General features: G+C 40.4%; 1 protein-coding gene across 1 annotated transcript in view; it reads left to right on the top strand.

Annotated features, from left to right (window-relative positions):
* Positions 1-200: 200 nt before the first annotated feature.
* The window catches only part of LOC311138562 (actin-associated protein FAM107A-like), a gene marked incomplete at its 5' end in the record, with an annotated part of 29,319 nt that continues 10,056 nt past the window's right edge, over positions 201-19,463 (top strand). The window contains 2 exons of the mRNA XM_084173304.1: positions 201-369; positions 6,044-6,272. Coding sequence (XP_084029430.1) covers positions 201-369; positions 6,044-6,272 — 398 coding nt within the window. The remainder of the gene's footprint in view (positions 370-6,043; positions 6,273-19,463) is intronic.

A 19,463-nucleotide genomic window follows, 5' to 3' on the forward strand; every position in this document is an offset into this window, starting at 1 on the left:
GGGAGAAAGAGAGAGAGAGAGAGAGAGAGAGAGACTAACAGCAGGTTAGAGAGGGAGGGGAGAGGCAATAGAGAGAGTAATAATATTAGAGATAAAGAGTGAGAGAAAGAGAGAGAGCGACAGGGTGCGAGAGAGGGAGGGGCGGGCAGTGGAATGCCCGGGGGTCATGTGACTGTTTACTCTAGCCTGGGCAGAGAAGCATGCTTAAAGGAGTGCTGCAGCAGGACACACATAGATACACCCGGACACAGAGAGAGCGAGACAGACAGACAGACACCGAGAGAGGCATGGCACAGAGAGTCACCCACAGTCACAGCCTGTTCCCTTCTGGCCAGGCTGGGAGGCCCAGGGATGTACTGGTCAAGTCAGGTAAGACCCATGCAGAGCTACGCTCCACTCTGTCACTGTGGCAGAACAGCAGGGCTGACACAGAGGCTTCAGCAGAAGCCAGATTTTGCAGGACAGTGTTTTATATGTTATAGACTTTGTTTATTTATGGGAAAGGAAATTGTGCAAGTAGAGAGAAGGTAGTGAGATCTGTACAGTATGTTGATAAAACAACATGGTTTTGCGAGGACACTGGAATGTATTACTGAAGTTAACTGGAGGGAACTTTGTAGATACTAGATGTTGTTATCTGTTACAATTGTCTCTACTTATTAGGGAGAAGGTATTTTAGATACATTTAGGAGGGCTCATTGTTTGGGCCTGGAAAAGACCAACATGGAGTGAAATGTACTGTACATGTATGTGTACCTGAGACACAGAGCATCAGATCAGTCTCATAGCAAAATCCACTGAGGACAGCTAGCTATGTCTATAATTTATGCATTGGCACAGCAGCACAGATCGTCATGTTAACAGTTTGGGAACGATGTGCTGGACACACCAAGGTGTTATCACCAGGCACTATGACTTCAAATAGCAAGATTCATTCAGGTAATGTCCTCATAATGCTTAAGCAGGATTTTTTTTGTTTTGTACTCTTGAGTCTTGGGACATTTACATGTTCTTTGTATAGAAGAGCCCCTCCATCCTCTGTCCATCAATTGGACAATACAGGACCTGTTATGTGCACATTGAACTGATCAATGGCAGCTCTGTTGTCATATATGTCTCAAACTGTTTGAGCCACCTTTCGCAAACTCTTTTTATGTGTGTTCCACTTGCAGTATTTGGATGTCTTATTGATTTAAATAGCATAACACCGGGTTCACCTTTGTGTGATCAAGTCAAATAAACTGTGCTGCCTGCCGGGCATGTTTGAACAGTTATCAGGGGATTGTGACTAACTGCCCTGAGTACAGAAACAGTAAAATACTGCACTTAAACAAGCACACCATTTACTGGGGTCACTTATTCAAGCAGTATGTCTGTACCATTCTGTCTGTATCACTGATTCATCTAGTGACCCTGAGTGAATAATTTGCTTAATTCAACTCTACAATTCCATGAAGTTTACTGTATGTTCTGAATTATTCTGATGGCATGTCTGGTTAGTGGCCTAACATGCGTCTTCGTTGGCTTCTGCTGTTATGTTAGACCCTTGCCTATTTTAATGATAATGACTTCATGGAGCCTCAGTCTGAATTTCATGGTGTGTCAACAATCTGTATTCACAGTGTATTCTGGGAAAACAACTCCCCCGCATTGCCCCTTGGGAGACTGGGTGCTCTGGGCATCTAAGGGGCTACACTTGCATTGCCACGACAACAACCAGTGTTCTGTTTGTATACAATCTGAAAACTCTTTCACTCTCAGATTTTTCCTCCCAAGGTGCATAGCGTCATAAAACGAGACAGGAATTAAATCATTTCCCTACCCAAACCATCTGCATCCACCTCCTGGAGTAACAGGGAAGTAAATCTCTCACTGAAAAAATCTGAATGAGCTTTGGCGAAAGGCAAAAGGAAATAGTTGGTTGACAGGCCCAGCTATTTCACAATAATTTCCCAAACTCATTTATAATCAAACAATGTGTAGCCTGCTTTGACTCCAATTACCACTTACTCAGAATATGCAAACAGAACCTAAGTGACATTATAAAGCATTTCAAAGAACAAACAGCGACTCAAACGACATATTTCCGTAAAATGGTTTACTGCAAAGATTGTGGGAGAATGAAGATTGAAAAGGCTCCTGTTTCTCTAGCCACTGTACTGTAGCCTGAGCCTCATCCCCTACCATAGACACACAGAGGAAAATATGATTTGCCATGCTCCTCCAGGGATCCATCTAAATGCATTGACCCAATGTAACTGGATGATGGACTCAGTGCACAGAGATATTACTAACTTACCCAGGGTGCATCGAGATGACATCTAGCATGTCCTAAATGTCAAATCAATACAACCACAGCCAGGATTATATGACTCAAGAATTACCGATTTATCCTACATGTCTGTCTCCTATGTGACTAGGGTTGCAAAGGGAGGGTATTTTACTGGAAACTTTCTAAACCTTCTTACCAGTAAACTACCAGAATTTTTAAAATGTTCAAGGATTTTATGTAATCTATCACATCTTTTTGGGTACTTCAGATTTTTACAGGTGTATGTAATTATCTTTGGCCTTATCACATGTCAAATCTATGAAGTAATTCAATAAGATTAGAAAAAAACTAATAGAATGACAAAGCTATAAAACATTATCCTAAATATAAACCATGACCTTAGTGAATACCACTGGTTTTTAATCAGTCTTTCAGCATGAAATATACTATTTATTTTACATACTTTTATTTATTTTACTGTCAGTCGTATTTGATGTCAATGTTTTGTCGTCAAACTGGTGGCAGTTGTGAACAAATTAAATAGTTGAAATAGTTGCAGAGTTGAAAATAATGCCATTTGTTGATTAGATGCTTTTTTTGTTATTAGGCTATTTTCTCTTGAACCATATGGTCTATCTACTAGAAACGTGTGGACAATATGGACACAGATATAAACAAGGGAACAGTAAATGTTGTCCCCCACGAATGATGGAGCGCCCCCCTTTTGGGCCAATTGAGATATCGTGTGTGACTAACTAGTTTCAGTCATTACTATAGCTCCTGCCTTGGGCCAATCAGTGTAATTTTGTAAATGGCATCTATGGCAAGATGCATCATTCACTCAAGTTTAGTCAAAATCGGCCCAGTGCTGTCTGAGATATCGCGTGTGACTAAAGAACAAACGTACAGACGAATGGACGGAGACAGATTTTAAAAGTTATCCAAGTATAAATGACTAAATGTACGATAGATTGCCATCGATTTTCTGTTAATTACCAAAATTACTGAAGAATCCGGTAACTTTGGTAAACTACCGGTAGCTTTGCAACTCTACATGTGACACTGCATGTCTGTCTTGATCTTTTGAGGGAGTCTTGTCTATTTTTATGAAGGATAAGCAAACATTCACACAGAAGATTGTGGATTTGTATTGCATAACAAATGATGCAACCGGTCTTCCTTTTTTGTTTGTTGCCTCGCTGGCCTCATAGACTAGATGTAACATAGTAAATGAAAATCCGACACTCAAATTAGTATGATATGTTACGTTTGGTATGGTTACATAAGACATATGGTTACTTAAGGCAAAAACGAAAGTTGGGTGGTTGGTCAGGATGGATGGGTGAGAGTATAACGTGAATGTCTAGCAACCCAAATGTTGGGAGTTTGAATCTCATCACGGATTGAGCTAATTAGCAACTTTTCAACTACTTGCTACTTTTGAGTTACTTTGCAACTACTTAGCATGTTAGCTAACCCTTCCCCTAACCCTTTTAGCTAACCCTAACCTTAACCTTTTTAGCTAACTCTTCTCTAACCCTAACTTTAACCCTTTAACCTAACTCCTAAACTTAACCCTAACCTTAACCCTAGCCTAGCTGACATTAGCCAGCTAGCTAATGTTAGCCACCTAGCTACAATTCGAAACATATCATATATTTTGCAATTTCATAACATATTTTACATTTAGCAAATTCGTAACATATAATACAAATTGTAATTCATAACATATCATACAAAATGGGTCTTGGACATACACCAATTAATACATACCATACGAAACGTAACATATCATACTTAATAGAGTGTCCCGGAATGACATACGTAATAATACGAAATGCTCTGAGACCAGGTTGTTGTTGCTGGTCAAAACGCATGCACAGGATCACAAGGCCAGCACAAAATGTTGCACATACAGATGTGAATGTACACCCAAACATGAACACACACAGTACAATACATACTCTCAGCATGCATGTTCATTAGTATGTCCTGTAAGTGTTACATTATAGCCATAGAGAGGGAATGAGTATTAGTGATTGTGTAGGGATCCAGCAGAGAGCTGGTGGACAGTAAGCTGCTTTAGACTTCGCTACTGCTTTAGAAACATCTCCCTCCATTTACCTCCAAGGCTTTAGAAGGCATCTGTGATTTCAGTGAGTCTGCATCGCTGGACCAGCGCTCATAAAAAAACAATGACCCTGGGCTTCTCTTTCTCTCTCTCCGTCTCTCTCTTTCTATGTATCCCTCCCTATTCTGTGTTGCTCACTTTCTTTATATTACTTTTTATCCCGTCTCTCTCCATACCCCCGTCTCTCTCATTGTAATACTTCTGTTATCTCCAGCTCTCTCTGTATTGCTCTCTTTCTTTCGATTACTTTCTCTTTGATTTCCTTCTCTGTATTGCTTTCTCTCTTTCTATTACTTTCTATCTTTCCCTCTATGAATTGTGTTCTCCCTGTGCTCTCCCTCTCTCACACAGATGACATATCTCTGTAGAGCAACAGGCCCACTCTATTCAGTAATTAATAATGCCCTTATAATCCTCAGACAAACGAGACAGCCTGGGTCACATGGTTCTGCTGTTGTTCCTTCAGAGTTACTGCATTGTACACGACTAAAACGCAATACTTTTATTGTACTTGTCAATCTGCTGTTAGTGGCATTCTGTCAGAATGAGAATGAGGCAGATTAACAAAATGGCCCAACTAGCATTTCAAGCAATGGCCTGAATTCAATCACCTGTATTTGATAAGGCAACACAGGAACCAGATTTATTTTTCCATCTAAAATGTGTTGATGTGTTTGTTACTGTTTCCAATGCCCAGATAATATCCCGTTGGCCCCAGCCCATCAACATCCTGTCACTAGCCCTGATTGGGAAGTGCTGAGACAAGACAACCACAGCTCATTTCATTTTTCTGAAATATTAAGTAGCAGAGATGGTGTCTGGTTGCACTTGAGAAAGAGAGTCATTGTTCTGAGCTGGCCTGCTTGCGTATGACATCTGATCTCTCTACAGAAACACTCTGGCACAGATCAGGTGCCTCTTAATCTGTTTGTTCTGATGGAACAAAACCCACTGAAATATGTGGAAAATACAATAGGCTGGGACATTTGGGACAGACAGTACGAAACCATGTCTATGCTTGAATGTATCTGTGTATGTTCTTATGGGACCATTCACATCCTAACGACGGAAGCAACATTCTATGAATGATCCTATCACTTCCATTGAGAGTGCTGCAGAATGACTAAATCCCATTCACGTCACAGATGTCACTGAGGGATTGAGTGATAGTCGCCACACCTTTATGGAATACCTAATAATTGACTCAGAAAGTTAAGGCTCAGTGAACATGACATTCCCGTTGCTTGCGTGTATGGTTTACAGTGAGCAAAGAAGGTGTAACCTAGCGTGTCAGCATCTCAACCCATAGCAGAGAGGGGAAAGGGGGATATGGAATTTCCTCTAGCTCTAAAGAACACAAACGGAGCCAAGTGCCTGGCAGCTCACCTGCCGTTGTTCAGCTGCTGCCCGGCTAATGTGTGCAAATGAGCAGGAATGTTTCCTCATCTCCTGAGGATCCAGAGATTATTGCCCCATGATGGGACTTGGGAACCTCTGCTATGGACACCTTCCTGTTTCCTTCAGTCACGCCTCAATTTCTAGTATACGTTTCCCCTGTTTTGTTTCTTAATCACTAACAATGGTGTCTTTCTCTGTCCATTTCTCCTGTCCTACCCTCTCTCCTCCTCTTTGTCCTCCAGCGTCAGCCTATGCGGACCTGCAGTGGGAGCAGCAGCCCAGGCAGGATGGGAGCCACCTACCTCAGGACTACCCTCACAGAGACCAGCCCCCTGTGGCTGGCTATGTCCCCCAGCCAGACTACATCGAGGGAGATGATGATCTCATCAAGCCCAAAAAGCTCCTTAATCCAGTGAAAGCCTCCAAAAGCCACCAGGAGCTCCACCGAGAGCTGCTTATGAGCCAGAAACGGTACAACTCCCACCCAACAGAGTCCCATACAAGATCTTAAACTAACAGCTGATTTAGGTTATTATCCAGCAATCTAGCTATCGGTGTGGTTTCAGCTCTTACACACTGTGCTTGTTTGCATGTGTATGCATCTGTGTGTGCACAGACGGTCAACCTGACAAGTAATTCAGAATTCTCAGCCAAGCCCTTTGTAATGTTTTGCCTCACATATACTTATATTATATCACAGAGGATTGATATTCCTAAAGTAATTCCCCATTATATATTCATATGATATGACATTATAGGCACATACCCATATCATGGCATTACGTAAATAAAGAAATCCAGGATTTCTAGTGATCACTGTATGTACAGTGGGGAAAAAAAGTATTTAGTCAGCCACCAATTGTGCAAGTTCTCCCACTTAAAAAGATGAGAGAGGCCTGTAATTTTCATCATAGGTACACGTCAACTATGACAGACAAATTGAGAAAAGAAAATCCAGAAAATCACATTGTAGGATTTTTTATGAATTTATTTGCAAATTATGGTGGAAAATAAGTATTTGGTCACCTACAAACAAGCAAGATTTCTGGCTCTCACAGACCTGTAACTTCTTCTTTAAGAGGCTCCTCTGTCCTCCACTCGTTACCTGTATTAATGGCACCTGTTTGAACTTGTTATCAGTATAAAAGACACCTGTCCACAACCTCAAACAGTCACACTCCAAACTCCACTATGGCCAAGACCAAAGAGCTGTCAAAGGACACCAGAAACAAAATTGTAGACCTGCACCAGGCTGGGAAGACTGAATCTGCAATAGGTAAGCAGCTTGGTTTGAAGAAATCAACTGTGGGAGCAATTATTAGGAAATGGAAGACATACAAGACCACTGATAATCTCCCTCGATCTGGGGCTCCACGCAAGATCTCACCCTGTGGGGTCAAAATGATCACAAGAATGGTGAGCAAAAATCCCAGAACCACACAGGGGGACCTAGTGAATGACCTGCAGAGAGCTGGGACCAAAGTAACAAAGCCTACCATCAGTAACACACTACGCCGCCAAGGACTCAAATCCTGCAGTGCCAGACGTGTCCCCCTGCTTAAGCCAGTACATGTCCAGGCCCGTCTGAAGTTTGCTAGAGTGCATTTGGATGATCCACAAGAGGATTGGGAGAATGTCATATGGTCAGATGAAACCAAAATATAACTTTTTGGTAAAAACTCAACTCGTCGTGTTTGGAGGACAAAGAATGCTGAGTTGCATCCAAAGAACACCATACCTACTGTGAAGCATGGGGGTGGAAACATCATGCTTTGGGGCTGTTTTTCTGCAAAGGGACTAGGACGACTGATCCGTGTAAAGGAAAGAATGAATGGGGCCATGTATCGTGAGATTTTGAGTGGAAACTTCCTTCCATCAGCAAGGGCATTGAAGATGAAACGTGGCTGGGTCTTTCAGTATGACAATGATCCCAAACACACCGCCCGGGCAACGAAGGAGTGGCTTCGTAAGAAGCATTTCAAGGTCCTGGAGTGGCCTAGCCAGTCTCCAGATCTCAACCCCATAGAAAATCTTTGGAGGGAGTTGAAAGTCCGTGTTGCCCAGCGACAGCCCCAAAACATCACTGCTCTAGAGGAGATCTGCATGGAGGAATGGGCCAAAATACCAGCAACAGTGTGTGAAAACCTTGTAAAGACTTACAGAAAACGTTTGACCTGTGTCATTGCCAACAAAGGGTATATAACAAAGTATTGAGAAACTTTTGTTTTTGACCAAATACTTATTTTCCACCATAATTTGCAAATAAATTCATAAAAAATCCTACAATGTGATTTTCTGGATTTTTTTTTCTCATTTTGTCTGTCATAGTTGACGTGTACCTATGATGGAAATTACAGGCCTCTCTCATCTTTTTAAGTGGGAGAACTTGCACAATTGGTGGCTGACTAAATACTTTTTTTCCCCACTGTACCTCAACATGTATGGATTTACATAAAAGGAGAAGTACATTCTAAAACATAGACATTAGTCACGAAAGGTCAGATGACAACTGATCATAATGCTACAACGGTGTAATCCCACTTCTCAATTATATAAGCCAAAGGTACTGTATTGTAATAACATAACAAACAGAAAGGATGGGTTTAAAAAGGGTCATAATGATCGAAACAAAGTGTGATCATAGGCAACATTCCCATTTACCCTCTTGCCTTTTCCAAGAGAAAAGGCAAGAGGGTAAATGGGAATGTTGCCTATGACAAGAACCTCTTACACTGCCCCTCCAAAATGCTTTCTAAAAGCGTCTTGGTAATCCACTCACAACATAGGCTAGTAAGTACAGTGGGGGAAAAAAGTATTTAGTCAACCACCAATTGTGCAAGTTCTCCCACTTAAAAAGATGAGAAAGGCCTGTAATTTTCATCATAGGTACACGTCAACTATGACAGACAAAATGAGAAATAAAAATCCAGAAAATCACATTGTAGGATTTTTAATGAATTTATTTGCAAATTATGGTGGAAAATAAGTATTTGGTCAATAACAAAAGTTTCTCAATACTTTGTTATATACCCTTTGTAGAGCAGTGATGTTTTGGGGCTATCGCTGGGCAACACAGACTTTCAACTCCCTCCAAAGATTTTCTATGGGGTTGAGATCTGGAGACTAGCTAGGCCACTCCAGGACCTTGAAATGCTTCTTAAGAAGCCACTCCTTCGTTGCCCGGGCGGTGTGTTTGGGATCATTGTCATGCTGAAAGACCCAGCCACGTTTCATCTTCAATGCCCTTGCTGATGGAATGAGGTTTTCACTCAAAATCTCACGATACATGGCCCCATTCATTCTTTCCTTTACACGGATCAGTCGTCCTGGTCCCTTTGCAGAAAAACAGCCCCAAAGCATGATGTTTCCACCCCCATGCTTCACAGTAGGTATGTTGTTCTTTGGATGCAACTCAGCATTCTTTGTCCTCCAAACAAAACGAGTTGAGTTTTTACCAAAAAGTTCTATTTTGGTTTCATCTGACCATATGACATTCTCCCAATCCTCTTCTGGATCATCCAAATGCACTCTAGCAAACTTCAGACGGGCCTGGACATGTACTGGCTTAAGCAGGGGGACACGTCTGGCACTGCAGGATTTGAGTCCCTGGCGGCGTAGTGTGTTACTGATGGTAGGCTTTGTTACTTTGGTCCCAGCTCTCTGCAGGTCATTCACTAGGTCCCCCCGTGTGGTTCTGGGATTTTTGCTCACCGTTCTTGTGATCATTTTGACCCCACGGGGTGAGATCTTGCGTGGAGCCCCAGATCGAGGGAGATTATCAGTGGTCTTGTATGTCTTCCATTTCCTAATAATTGCTCCCACAGTTGATTTCTTCAAACCAAGCTGCTTACCTATTGCAGATTCAGTCTTCCCAGCCTGGTGCAGGTCTACAATTGTGTTTCTGGTGTCCTTTGACAGCTCTTTGGTCTTGGCCATAGTGGAGTTTGGAGTGTGACTGTTTGAGGTTGTGGACAGGTGTCTTTTATACTGATAACAAGTTCAAACAGGTGCCATTAATACAGGTAACGAGTGGAGGACAGAGGAGCCTCTTAAAGAAGAAGTTACAGGTCTGTGAGAGCCAGAAATCTTGCTTGTTTGTAGGTGACCAAATACTTATTTTCCACCATAATTTGCAAATAAAATCATAAAAAATCCTACAATGTGATTTTCTGGATTTTCTTTTTCTCAATTTGTCTGTAATAGTTGACGTGTACCTATGATGGAAATTACAGGCCTCACTCATCTTTTTAAGTGGGAGAACTTGCACAATTGGTGGCTGACTAAATACTTTTTCCCCCCCACTGTACACTTGAAAGTTCCAAAAATATTTAGCTAGCTCCTGCAGCACTGCAGGTAAGAGGACTGTTTAAAGAGCAGATGCCTCCCTTTAAACTAAGGAAGCAGGATATTTTCAACATGCCAGGTTTGGGTATGGGGGATGGAAGGGAAAAACACCCCCTATTTAAAAAGTCTCAAATAGGAATTCTAAATGGGCTACAGAGAATCAGCTCTGTTAGGAGTTTGGTATGAAGAAAAACATGCCAGCATTTAGGAAAAATTTGCAAGTTCATCACAAGTCCAGCTGTGATTGCAATAGTGGTGAGGTGTACAGAAAAGTGTGGTTCAACTTTATACTGCTGCTAAGTTATGACAAAACAAGCCAGTGATCATATCTAGTTCATATTTGTGTTAACACCAAAAGTTTTAATCAATCCTAGACTCAGTTGTTATTCTTTTACCCCTACGAATATGAATAAATGCCATTATAAATAAATACTGCACAGACAGTGTATGGCATATCAAATAGCAACTACCCAAACAGAGCAGTGTTTTCTCTCCATTGAAGCCTGTCGTCTGTCTCTCTCTTTCAATGTCAACATCTCTTTAATTAGCAGGCCCATTAGAAGCCAGTTGTTGCTAGGTGACAGCCCACCACGATCCTGTCCCTATCACTGAGTTGTTGGGAACTGGGCAAATCCCCATTCCTCCAGCACTCCAACCCTCCATGAGGTGACAGTGGGAACTCAGACCCTTAAGCGAGTGGGCAACAGAGGACCTTTTATGCCCCTCCAGCCCTGCTGTTTCACTGCCATTGAAGAGTAGGCCCATAGAAAATCAGGCTCTGGAAGTAAAAATGACATTCTTCTAGTGTTCTTCTTGTTTGCGTCATTATGCAGTTGGATTTCTCTTTATAATCATTGATAATCATGATTTTCAGTGATCATAAACATGAATCCTTATATTCTCCAATATGCAAGAAGAATGTCATTATAGAATGCCACATAATGTCAAAGAATGTCATTATCCGGAAACCCTGTTTCCAGGAATATGGAATGCTGTATACAATGGGCAAATACCTCCCTTATCTGCTCTTAACTTCCCTTTCTGTAATCTCTCTACAGTACGATCATTTCCCGACTTATCTGTGTGGTGTGTCTGACCTGTATCTGAACTTGTTTACTCTGTAGCATTGGTCAGTTAATCATTCAGGCGCTAAATAGGTTATGATAACAATATCCTACAGGAGAGCCAGACCAATCAGTCATAACCCACTAGTCAACTAATAAATAATTAATTGTGAAGCAAATCTGGTAGAAAAGGACATGCATGTCTCGCCTGCTGTCTGTCTATCTTCTGGTAATATGACTCTTATCGAATATATCCACATCCTAGGATTGATCTGACAGAGAGAGAAAGACACAGTACACTAAAACCTGGAGTGTACTTAATGTGAGAAATGGGAAGAATATAAAACATAGACATTAATAGATAATATATCAGAACTTTCAAGTCTAATTTACGGTCTCCAATATCTTCCCACATAAAAAATACTATAGAATACGATAGTACTTACTATATAACTCTATATAATTCTGTAGTTAAACTGTAGTACACTGTAGAATCCTATACTCCACACCGTAGTATCCCTCGAACGTGTAGTGCTTACTACAAACTTTTGTAGTATACTGTAGCGTACTATACTACACACTCTAGTATCCCTCGATCGTGTAGTGGTGCTTAATATAGAATGTTTTAGTATACTGTAGAATACTATTCTACACACTGTAGTATCCCTCAATCAAGTAGTGCTTACTTTATAATTTTTGGATCAATTGGACTGCTAGCCAGCTTTACTGCTAGCTAGAGGTGGGTACATGTACTTAAGTAGATTCTTGGAGGAACTAGTACTTTTCTAGTTACTCTCTGTGGGCTGTACTTGTACTCTTACTCAAGTAATTTCTGAAGGAAGTAACTTACTTTTTACTCCGTTACATTTTACCAAATCACTTCAGCTACATAGATTTATATTATGATATAGTCGCTGTTGGATGAAATCCTCGTAACTCCAAATTTGGTGATTTACTTTATTATTATTTTTTACATGAATCAATACTATTGGTTCCCCTTTACGTCTGTATGAACGTTTCACGACCCCTTGACCAATGAAATGTATTCAAAATAGCTTGTCATCAAAACCCTTAAGTCCATTGGCTTTCAAAGTTGTCCGTCAAACCCTGTATCTCCACCCCGGCTCTTGAAGTGAAGTCTTCACTCTTGAGGAGATTTTTGCTCGTAGGTTCTTAGCCAGACGCGATCAGAGGTACAGTTGAAGTCGGAAGTTTCATACACTTAGGTTGGAATCATTAAAACTCGTTTTTCAACCAATCCACAAATATCTTGTTAACAAACGATAGATTTGTCAAGTCGGTTAGGACAGACATCTACTTTGTGCATGACACAAGTAATTTTTCCAACAATTCTTTACAGACAGATTATTTCACTTATAATTCACTGTATCACAATTCCAGTGGGTCAGAAATTGACATACACTAAGTTGACTGTGCCTTTAAATAGCTTGGGAAATTCCAGAAAATGATGTCATGGCTTTAGAAGCTTCTGATAGGCTAATTGACATCATCTGAGTCAATTGGAGGTGTACCTGTGGATGTATTTCAAGGTCTACCTTCAAACTCAGTGCCTCTTTGCTTGACATCATGGGAAAATCAAAATAAATCAGCCAAGACCTCAGAAAAACAATTGTAGACCTCCACAAGTCTGGTTCATCCTTGGGAGCAATTTCCAAACGCCTGAAGGTACCACGTTCATCTGTACAAACAATAGTACGCAAGTATAAACACCATGGGACCACGCAGCCATCTTACCGCTCAGGAAGGAGACGCGTTCTGTCTCCTAGAGATGAATGTACTTTGGTGAAAAAAGTGCAAATCAATCCCAGAACAACAGCAAAGTACCTTGTAAAGATGCTGGAGGAAACAGGTACAAAAGTATCTATATCCACAGTAGAACGAGTCCTATATCGACATAACCTGAAAGGCCGCTCAGCAAGGAAGAAGCCACTGCTCCAAAACCGCCATAAAAAAGCAGGCTACGGTTTGCAACTGCACATGGGGACAAAGATCGTACTTTTTGGAGAAATGTCCTCTGGTCTGATAAAACAAAAATAGAACTGTTTGGCCATAATGACCATCGTTATGTTTGGAGGAAAAAGGGTCTTGCAAGCCGAAGAACACCATCCCAACCGTGAAGCACGGGGGTGGCAGCATCATGCTGTGAGGGTGCTTTGCTGCAGGAGGGACTGGTGCACTTCACAAAATAGATGGCATCATGATGAAGGAAAATTATGTGGCTATATTGAAGCAACATCTCAAGACATCAGTCAGGAAGTTTAAAGCTTGGTCGCAAATGGGTCTTCCAAATGGACAATGACCGCAAGCATACTTCCAAAGTTGTGGCAAAATGGCTTAAGGACAACAAAGTCAAGGTATTGGAGTGGCCATCACAAAGCCCTGACCTCAATCCTATAGAACATTTGTGGGCAGAACTGAAAAGGTGTGTGCGAGCAAGGAGGCCAACAAACCTGACACAGTTACACCAGCTCTGTCAGGAGGAATGGGCCAAAATTCACCCAACTTATTGTGGGAAGCTTGTGGAAGGCTACCCGAAACGTTTGACCCAAGTTAAACTATTTAAAGGCAATGCTATCAAATACTAATTGAGTGTATGTAAACTTCTGACCCACTGGGAATGTGATGAAAGAAATAAAAGCTGAAATAAATCATTCTCTCTACTATTATTCTGACATTTCACATTCTTAAAATAAAGTGGTGATCCTAACTGACCAATGACAGGGAATTTTGACAATGATTAAATGTCAGGAATTGTGAAAAACTGAGTTTAAATGTATTTGGCTAAGGTGTATGTAAACTTCCGACTTCTTCAACTGTAAGTTGCACTTTATTACCTTCTGCCTTTGTAATATTATATATTTCTGGAGTAAGATAAGTATTTCTCAGATACACTGAAGAAAAATATAAATGCAACTTGCAACAACTTCCAAGAGTTACAGTTCATATAAAGTAAATCAGACAATTGAAATAAATTCATTAGGCCCTAATCTATGGATTTCACATGACTGGGAATACAGATATGCATCTGTTGGTCACAGATACCTTAAAGAAAGGAAGAAGCATGGATCAGAAAACCAATCAGTATCTGGTGTGAAGTTGCTGGATATTGGCGGGAACTGGAACACGCTGTCATACACATCGATCCAGATCATCCCAAACATGCTCAATGGGTGAAATGTCTGAGTATGCAGGCCATGGAAGAACTGGGACATTTTCAGCTTCCTGGAATTGTGTACTGATCCTTGCGACATGGGGCCGTGCATTATCATGCTGAAACATGAGGTGATGGCGGCGGATGAATGGCACGGCAATGGTCCTCAGGATCTCGTCACGGTATCTCTGTGCATTCAAATTGCCATCGATAAAATGCAATTGTGTTCGTTGTCCGTAGCTTATGTCTGCCCATACCATAACCCCACCGCCACCATGGGGCACTCTGTTCACAACGTTGACATCAGCAAACTGCTCGCCCACATGACTCCATACATGTTGTCTGCCATCTGCCCAGTTCAAACCGGGATTCATCCGTGAAGAGCACACTTCTCCAGCGAGTGGCCATCGAAGGTGAGCATTTGTCCACTGAAGTCGGTTACGACGCCAAACTGCATTCAGGTCAAGACCCTGGTGAGGACAACAAGCACGCAGATGAGCTTCCCTGAGACGGTTTCTGACAGTTTGTGTAGAAATTCTTCAGTTGTGCAAACACACACTTTCATCAGCTGTCCGGGTGGCTGGTCTCAGACAATCCCGCGGGTGAAGAAGCCGGACGTGGAGGTCCTGGGCTGGCATGACTACACGTGTTCTGCGGTTGTGAGGCCGGTTGGACGTACTGCCAAATTCTCTAAAATGACATTGGTAGAGAAATTAACATTCAAGAAAATAAAATATAGTGACATTTCGATATTGTTATTTGACTGTTGTATCACTTACCTGATCCTCCTTGATATTTCCTTCTGAGTAAAACATTTAAAAACACACTTGGTGTAAATCTTTTTAGTATGCATTCACCATCACGTGTACTTGAAATTATATTGTGAAATTCATTTCCATTAATGCTATTCATTTACCTTTTAATGAAATTGAGCACATTGATAGATATTAAGTCAACATTGAATACGACCAGAGTTGAAACTGTACAGCCTATGGACAGATGTCAGTCTTCATTGGAGACTACCTGTGCTGGAGGACATCTGCAAGATGATGCTGGCAGGCTTAAATGATAAATGAATGTCAAATCAATTGCATTAAGTTGTCCTTTTTGTTTGCTGTCACAGTTTACCATAAGGTGTAAAAAAATTACAAAACTAAATTTGTACTTATGTTTTTTTCTGATCGGATACTTTACTTTTACTTAAGTACAGATTTTCAGTACTCTACCCACCTCTGCTGCTAGCTTTGTCGATGCTGTTTTGATTTGAATGTGTTGTCCTTGGGGAGCTCATGCTGGGGATTTCCTCAGAGGTTCCCCCTCGATCATGTAGTGCTTACTATAGATTTTTGTCATAAACTATACTCCACACTGTAGTATCGCTTGATTGATTTTATTTGACTATTAAAAAAACAATACAACCACCAATGTGGATATAATGCATTTAGACATTTGTCTAGATTAAAATGCTTTTCCATTGTTGTCCTAGTTCAAAGAAAACATGTTACATATTTACAGGTAACCCACATGAAAAAAATACTATTTTACTACGTTCTAAATACTGTAGTATTACTATATTTATATACACACTATTCGCTGTCGATTCCTATAGTATTCACTGTGTTTTTGCAGACTTTACCGTAGTATTCACTGTAGTGTTTTTGCAGACATGACTAGTATATTGTAATTGTAACCTGTTGACTAGGGTTAGCTAAAATGGTACAACTACCAGACCCTGCCAGTTACTGTTCAATGAGGGAACACCTCTACCAGAATATAAGACACTGGTTTGTGACGGGCCACCTATTGAGTTGGGTCAACAGTTCTAAGCAATGCAACGGACCAGACAACAACTTATCAAAAATATATAATTTTGTACAATTGTAAACGTTAGACAGGTTCTAGACCTATTAAAACGGGACAGTTGAGCGAACGTGCGCTAATGTGATTAGCATGACTGTTGTAAGTAACAGCAAACTTTCCAGGACATAGATATGTCTTATATGGGCACAAAGCTTAAATTCTTGTTAATCTAAATGCACTGTCCAATTTACAGTAGCTATTACAGTGAAAACATACCGTGCTATTGTTTGAGGAGAGTGCACAACAACAACAAAAAATTATCACGGGAACTGGTTTGATACATTCACCTCTGAAGGTAAATAATGTACTTACATTCAGTAATCTTGCTCTGATTTGTCATCCTGAGGGTCCCAGAGATAAAATGTAGCATAGTTTTGTTTGATGAAATCCATTTTTATATTCATATGTAGGAACTGGGTTCTACAGTTTAAACCCTTGCTGTCTCTGGCTCCACACGCACACCGCCCGGCCATCTAGATGTGTGAAAGTTAGTGTATAAGCTACTGGTCCATCATGTATGACATTCCTAGGAGTCTGTAAACTTACATTTTGTATTACCATATCATTTTTGTATGTTCTCTATAGTTATGTACTTGAAAAAGAATCAATTGACCAATTCGGCACATTTGGGCAGACTTGACACAAAATAGTCCAGTATTGCAATGCTTCACTGAATCAATCTGAAAGTTTGCACACCCAATGATGCCATCTAGTGGCCAAAATCTAAATTGCGCCTAAACTGCAATATTATATTGTGGCCTTTCTCTTGCATCTCAAAAATGAACCATTTTATTTTTTTAAATACACGTTTTTTTGTTTGTATTATCTTTTACCAGATCTAATGTGTTATATTCTCCTACATTAATTTCACATTTCCACAAACTTAAAAGTGTGTCCTTTCAAATGGTATTAAGAATATGCATATCCTTGCTTCAGGTCCTGAGCTACAGGCAGTTAAATATGGGTATGTCATTTTAGGTGAAAATTGAATAAAAGGGTGTGAACAGTACAGAGGATTATAAAGAACAAGCAACGTTTATTAAAGCTTTGAGGATTAGGTTTGCTTGTTTGACACACAAATAACACATTAAGCGTACACCAAAAAGACTTCGATCTATTACTTCCACTAAAAATATGTTTTTAGTGCTTTCAGAGATTCAGCTGACCAAGTTCACAAGATGACCAAAAATAGTGACAAACAATATTGTACTTCTGATGATAGAAAATAAACAGTTAACTACTCCATTTACATAAACAATAGATATATTTGAAATGCAAATTACTTTACTTAAAGGCAGTCACCTTCTTAGAGGGCGCTGCCAATAAACTGCCTGGACCTCAAACCAGCAAAGCCTCCAAACAAACCAACTGAAAACAAAAGGACAATTATTAAAGTGGCTTTACTTAATGAACATTGTTGAATGAACTCACTGATGGTCAAACTCAGCACATACCATTCAGAACAATCGAACACAACCGGACAGTTCTTCAAGACCGCATGGTCACAAAATGGTTGCTCACAGAAATAAACAGCAACAACGCCGTACAGCCTATACACACAAAGGACCTTCCGGGTACAAAGCTCACACCTGAACATGACCAAGGGGTGATTTTATACATTTCATGCATGTCCTACCCTAATAAAGGTGCAGAGGGAAACACTGGCCAAATATTTGGTTCATAGCCCGTCATAAAATATTTTTCAGTTACAAGATTGTAGCTGATTGAGGTTTAGGTTAGAGTTATGGTGATGCCCATCAACTGTGGGAGTTAAAGAGCAGGCAGAGATGCAGTTCAGTTTGAGCCTTTGTAGATTCAGATTATGGAGATGATACATGGCAGGGAATGATTGTTGACATGAGACTTGTCTTGAATTGAGACTTGGTTGGCTTTGTATGGTGTATGGTTTATCTAAAAGGAGACAAAACGGTGCAAACAATAACAGCAATGAACATACATCATTATTTGGCCTATAAGCATGTTCATTGGTAAAGCTATGCATAAATATAGCAGTAGTTTAATGAATGGCCAGCAAGAGGGTGCAATAACATGCGGCATGGTAGGCCGAAGCTATAGCAGGCTAATTTATCAATGGCTACATAGCATGGCAAGCAAACAAACAATCCAAAGCTAACTAAAGTAGAAAGCATAGCCATAAAATCGGTGGTGGAAAAAGTACCCAATTGTCATACTTGAGTAAAAGTAAAGATACCTTAATAGAAAATGACTCAAGTAAAAGTGAGTCATCCAGTAAAATACTACTTGAGTAAAAGTCTAAAGGTATTTTGTTTTAAATATACTTAATTATCAAAAGTAAAGGCAATTGCTAAAATATACTTCATCAAAAGTAAAAGTATAAATTATTTAAAATTCCTTATATTAAGCAAACCAGACGGCACCATTTGTATTTTGTTAATGTATGGATAGCCAGGGGCACACTCCAACACTCAGACATAATTTACAAACGAAGCATGTGTGTTTAGTGAGCCGCCAGATCAGAGGCAGTAGGGATGACCAGGGATGTTCTCTTGATAAGTGCGTGAATTTGACCAATTTCTTGTCCTGCTAAGCATTCAAAATGTAATGAGTACTTTTGGGTGTCAGGGAGTAAAAAGTACTTAATTTTCTTTAGAAATGTAGTGAAGTAAAAGCAAAAGTATAGATACCTCCAAAACTTAAGTACTTTACACAACTGCATAAAAGCAGGCCTAGTTAACATAAAGGCAATGCACAAAACTGCAATGTAATGAGCACTTTGTGTCCATTAACAGTACAAGTCCCAAAGAGAACAGATCAATAGACTCAAAATGGCTGTTTGACTGAACCCTTAGCATATCGCGGCTGATATCAACTATACAAAACAAACAATGGTGATGTCCTCTTCTTATCCCATTCTATAAGATAAAAGGCTTGTACTCACATTTAATTGACGCATACTGGTTATTATTTGTGAGAGTCTTTGTGGTGCTCAACTACTTAGCTCTGTCTGGGTGAAGGACCCGGATTGAAAGGAGGCGCCCTCGAACCGGCCCGTAAACATACCATAGAGTTATATAGAGGGCACACGAGTGAGCTCCGTCCTCATGTGCCCATAAAGATGGGTAGAAGATACTATCGTCAATAGGCACTAAAGCAGTTAGTGTCTATGAATGACGTGCCATGCCGCATGCTATTGCACCCCCTTTCTGGCCATTCATTGTTAACTGCTGCTATATTTATGGA

This window comes from Coregonus lavaretus (assembly GCF_964263955.1).
Source record: "Coregonus lavaretus genome assembly, chromosome: 12".
Taxonomy (NCBI): domain Eukaryota; kingdom Metazoa; phylum Chordata; class Actinopteri; order Salmoniformes; family Salmonidae; genus Coregonus; species Coregonus lavaretus.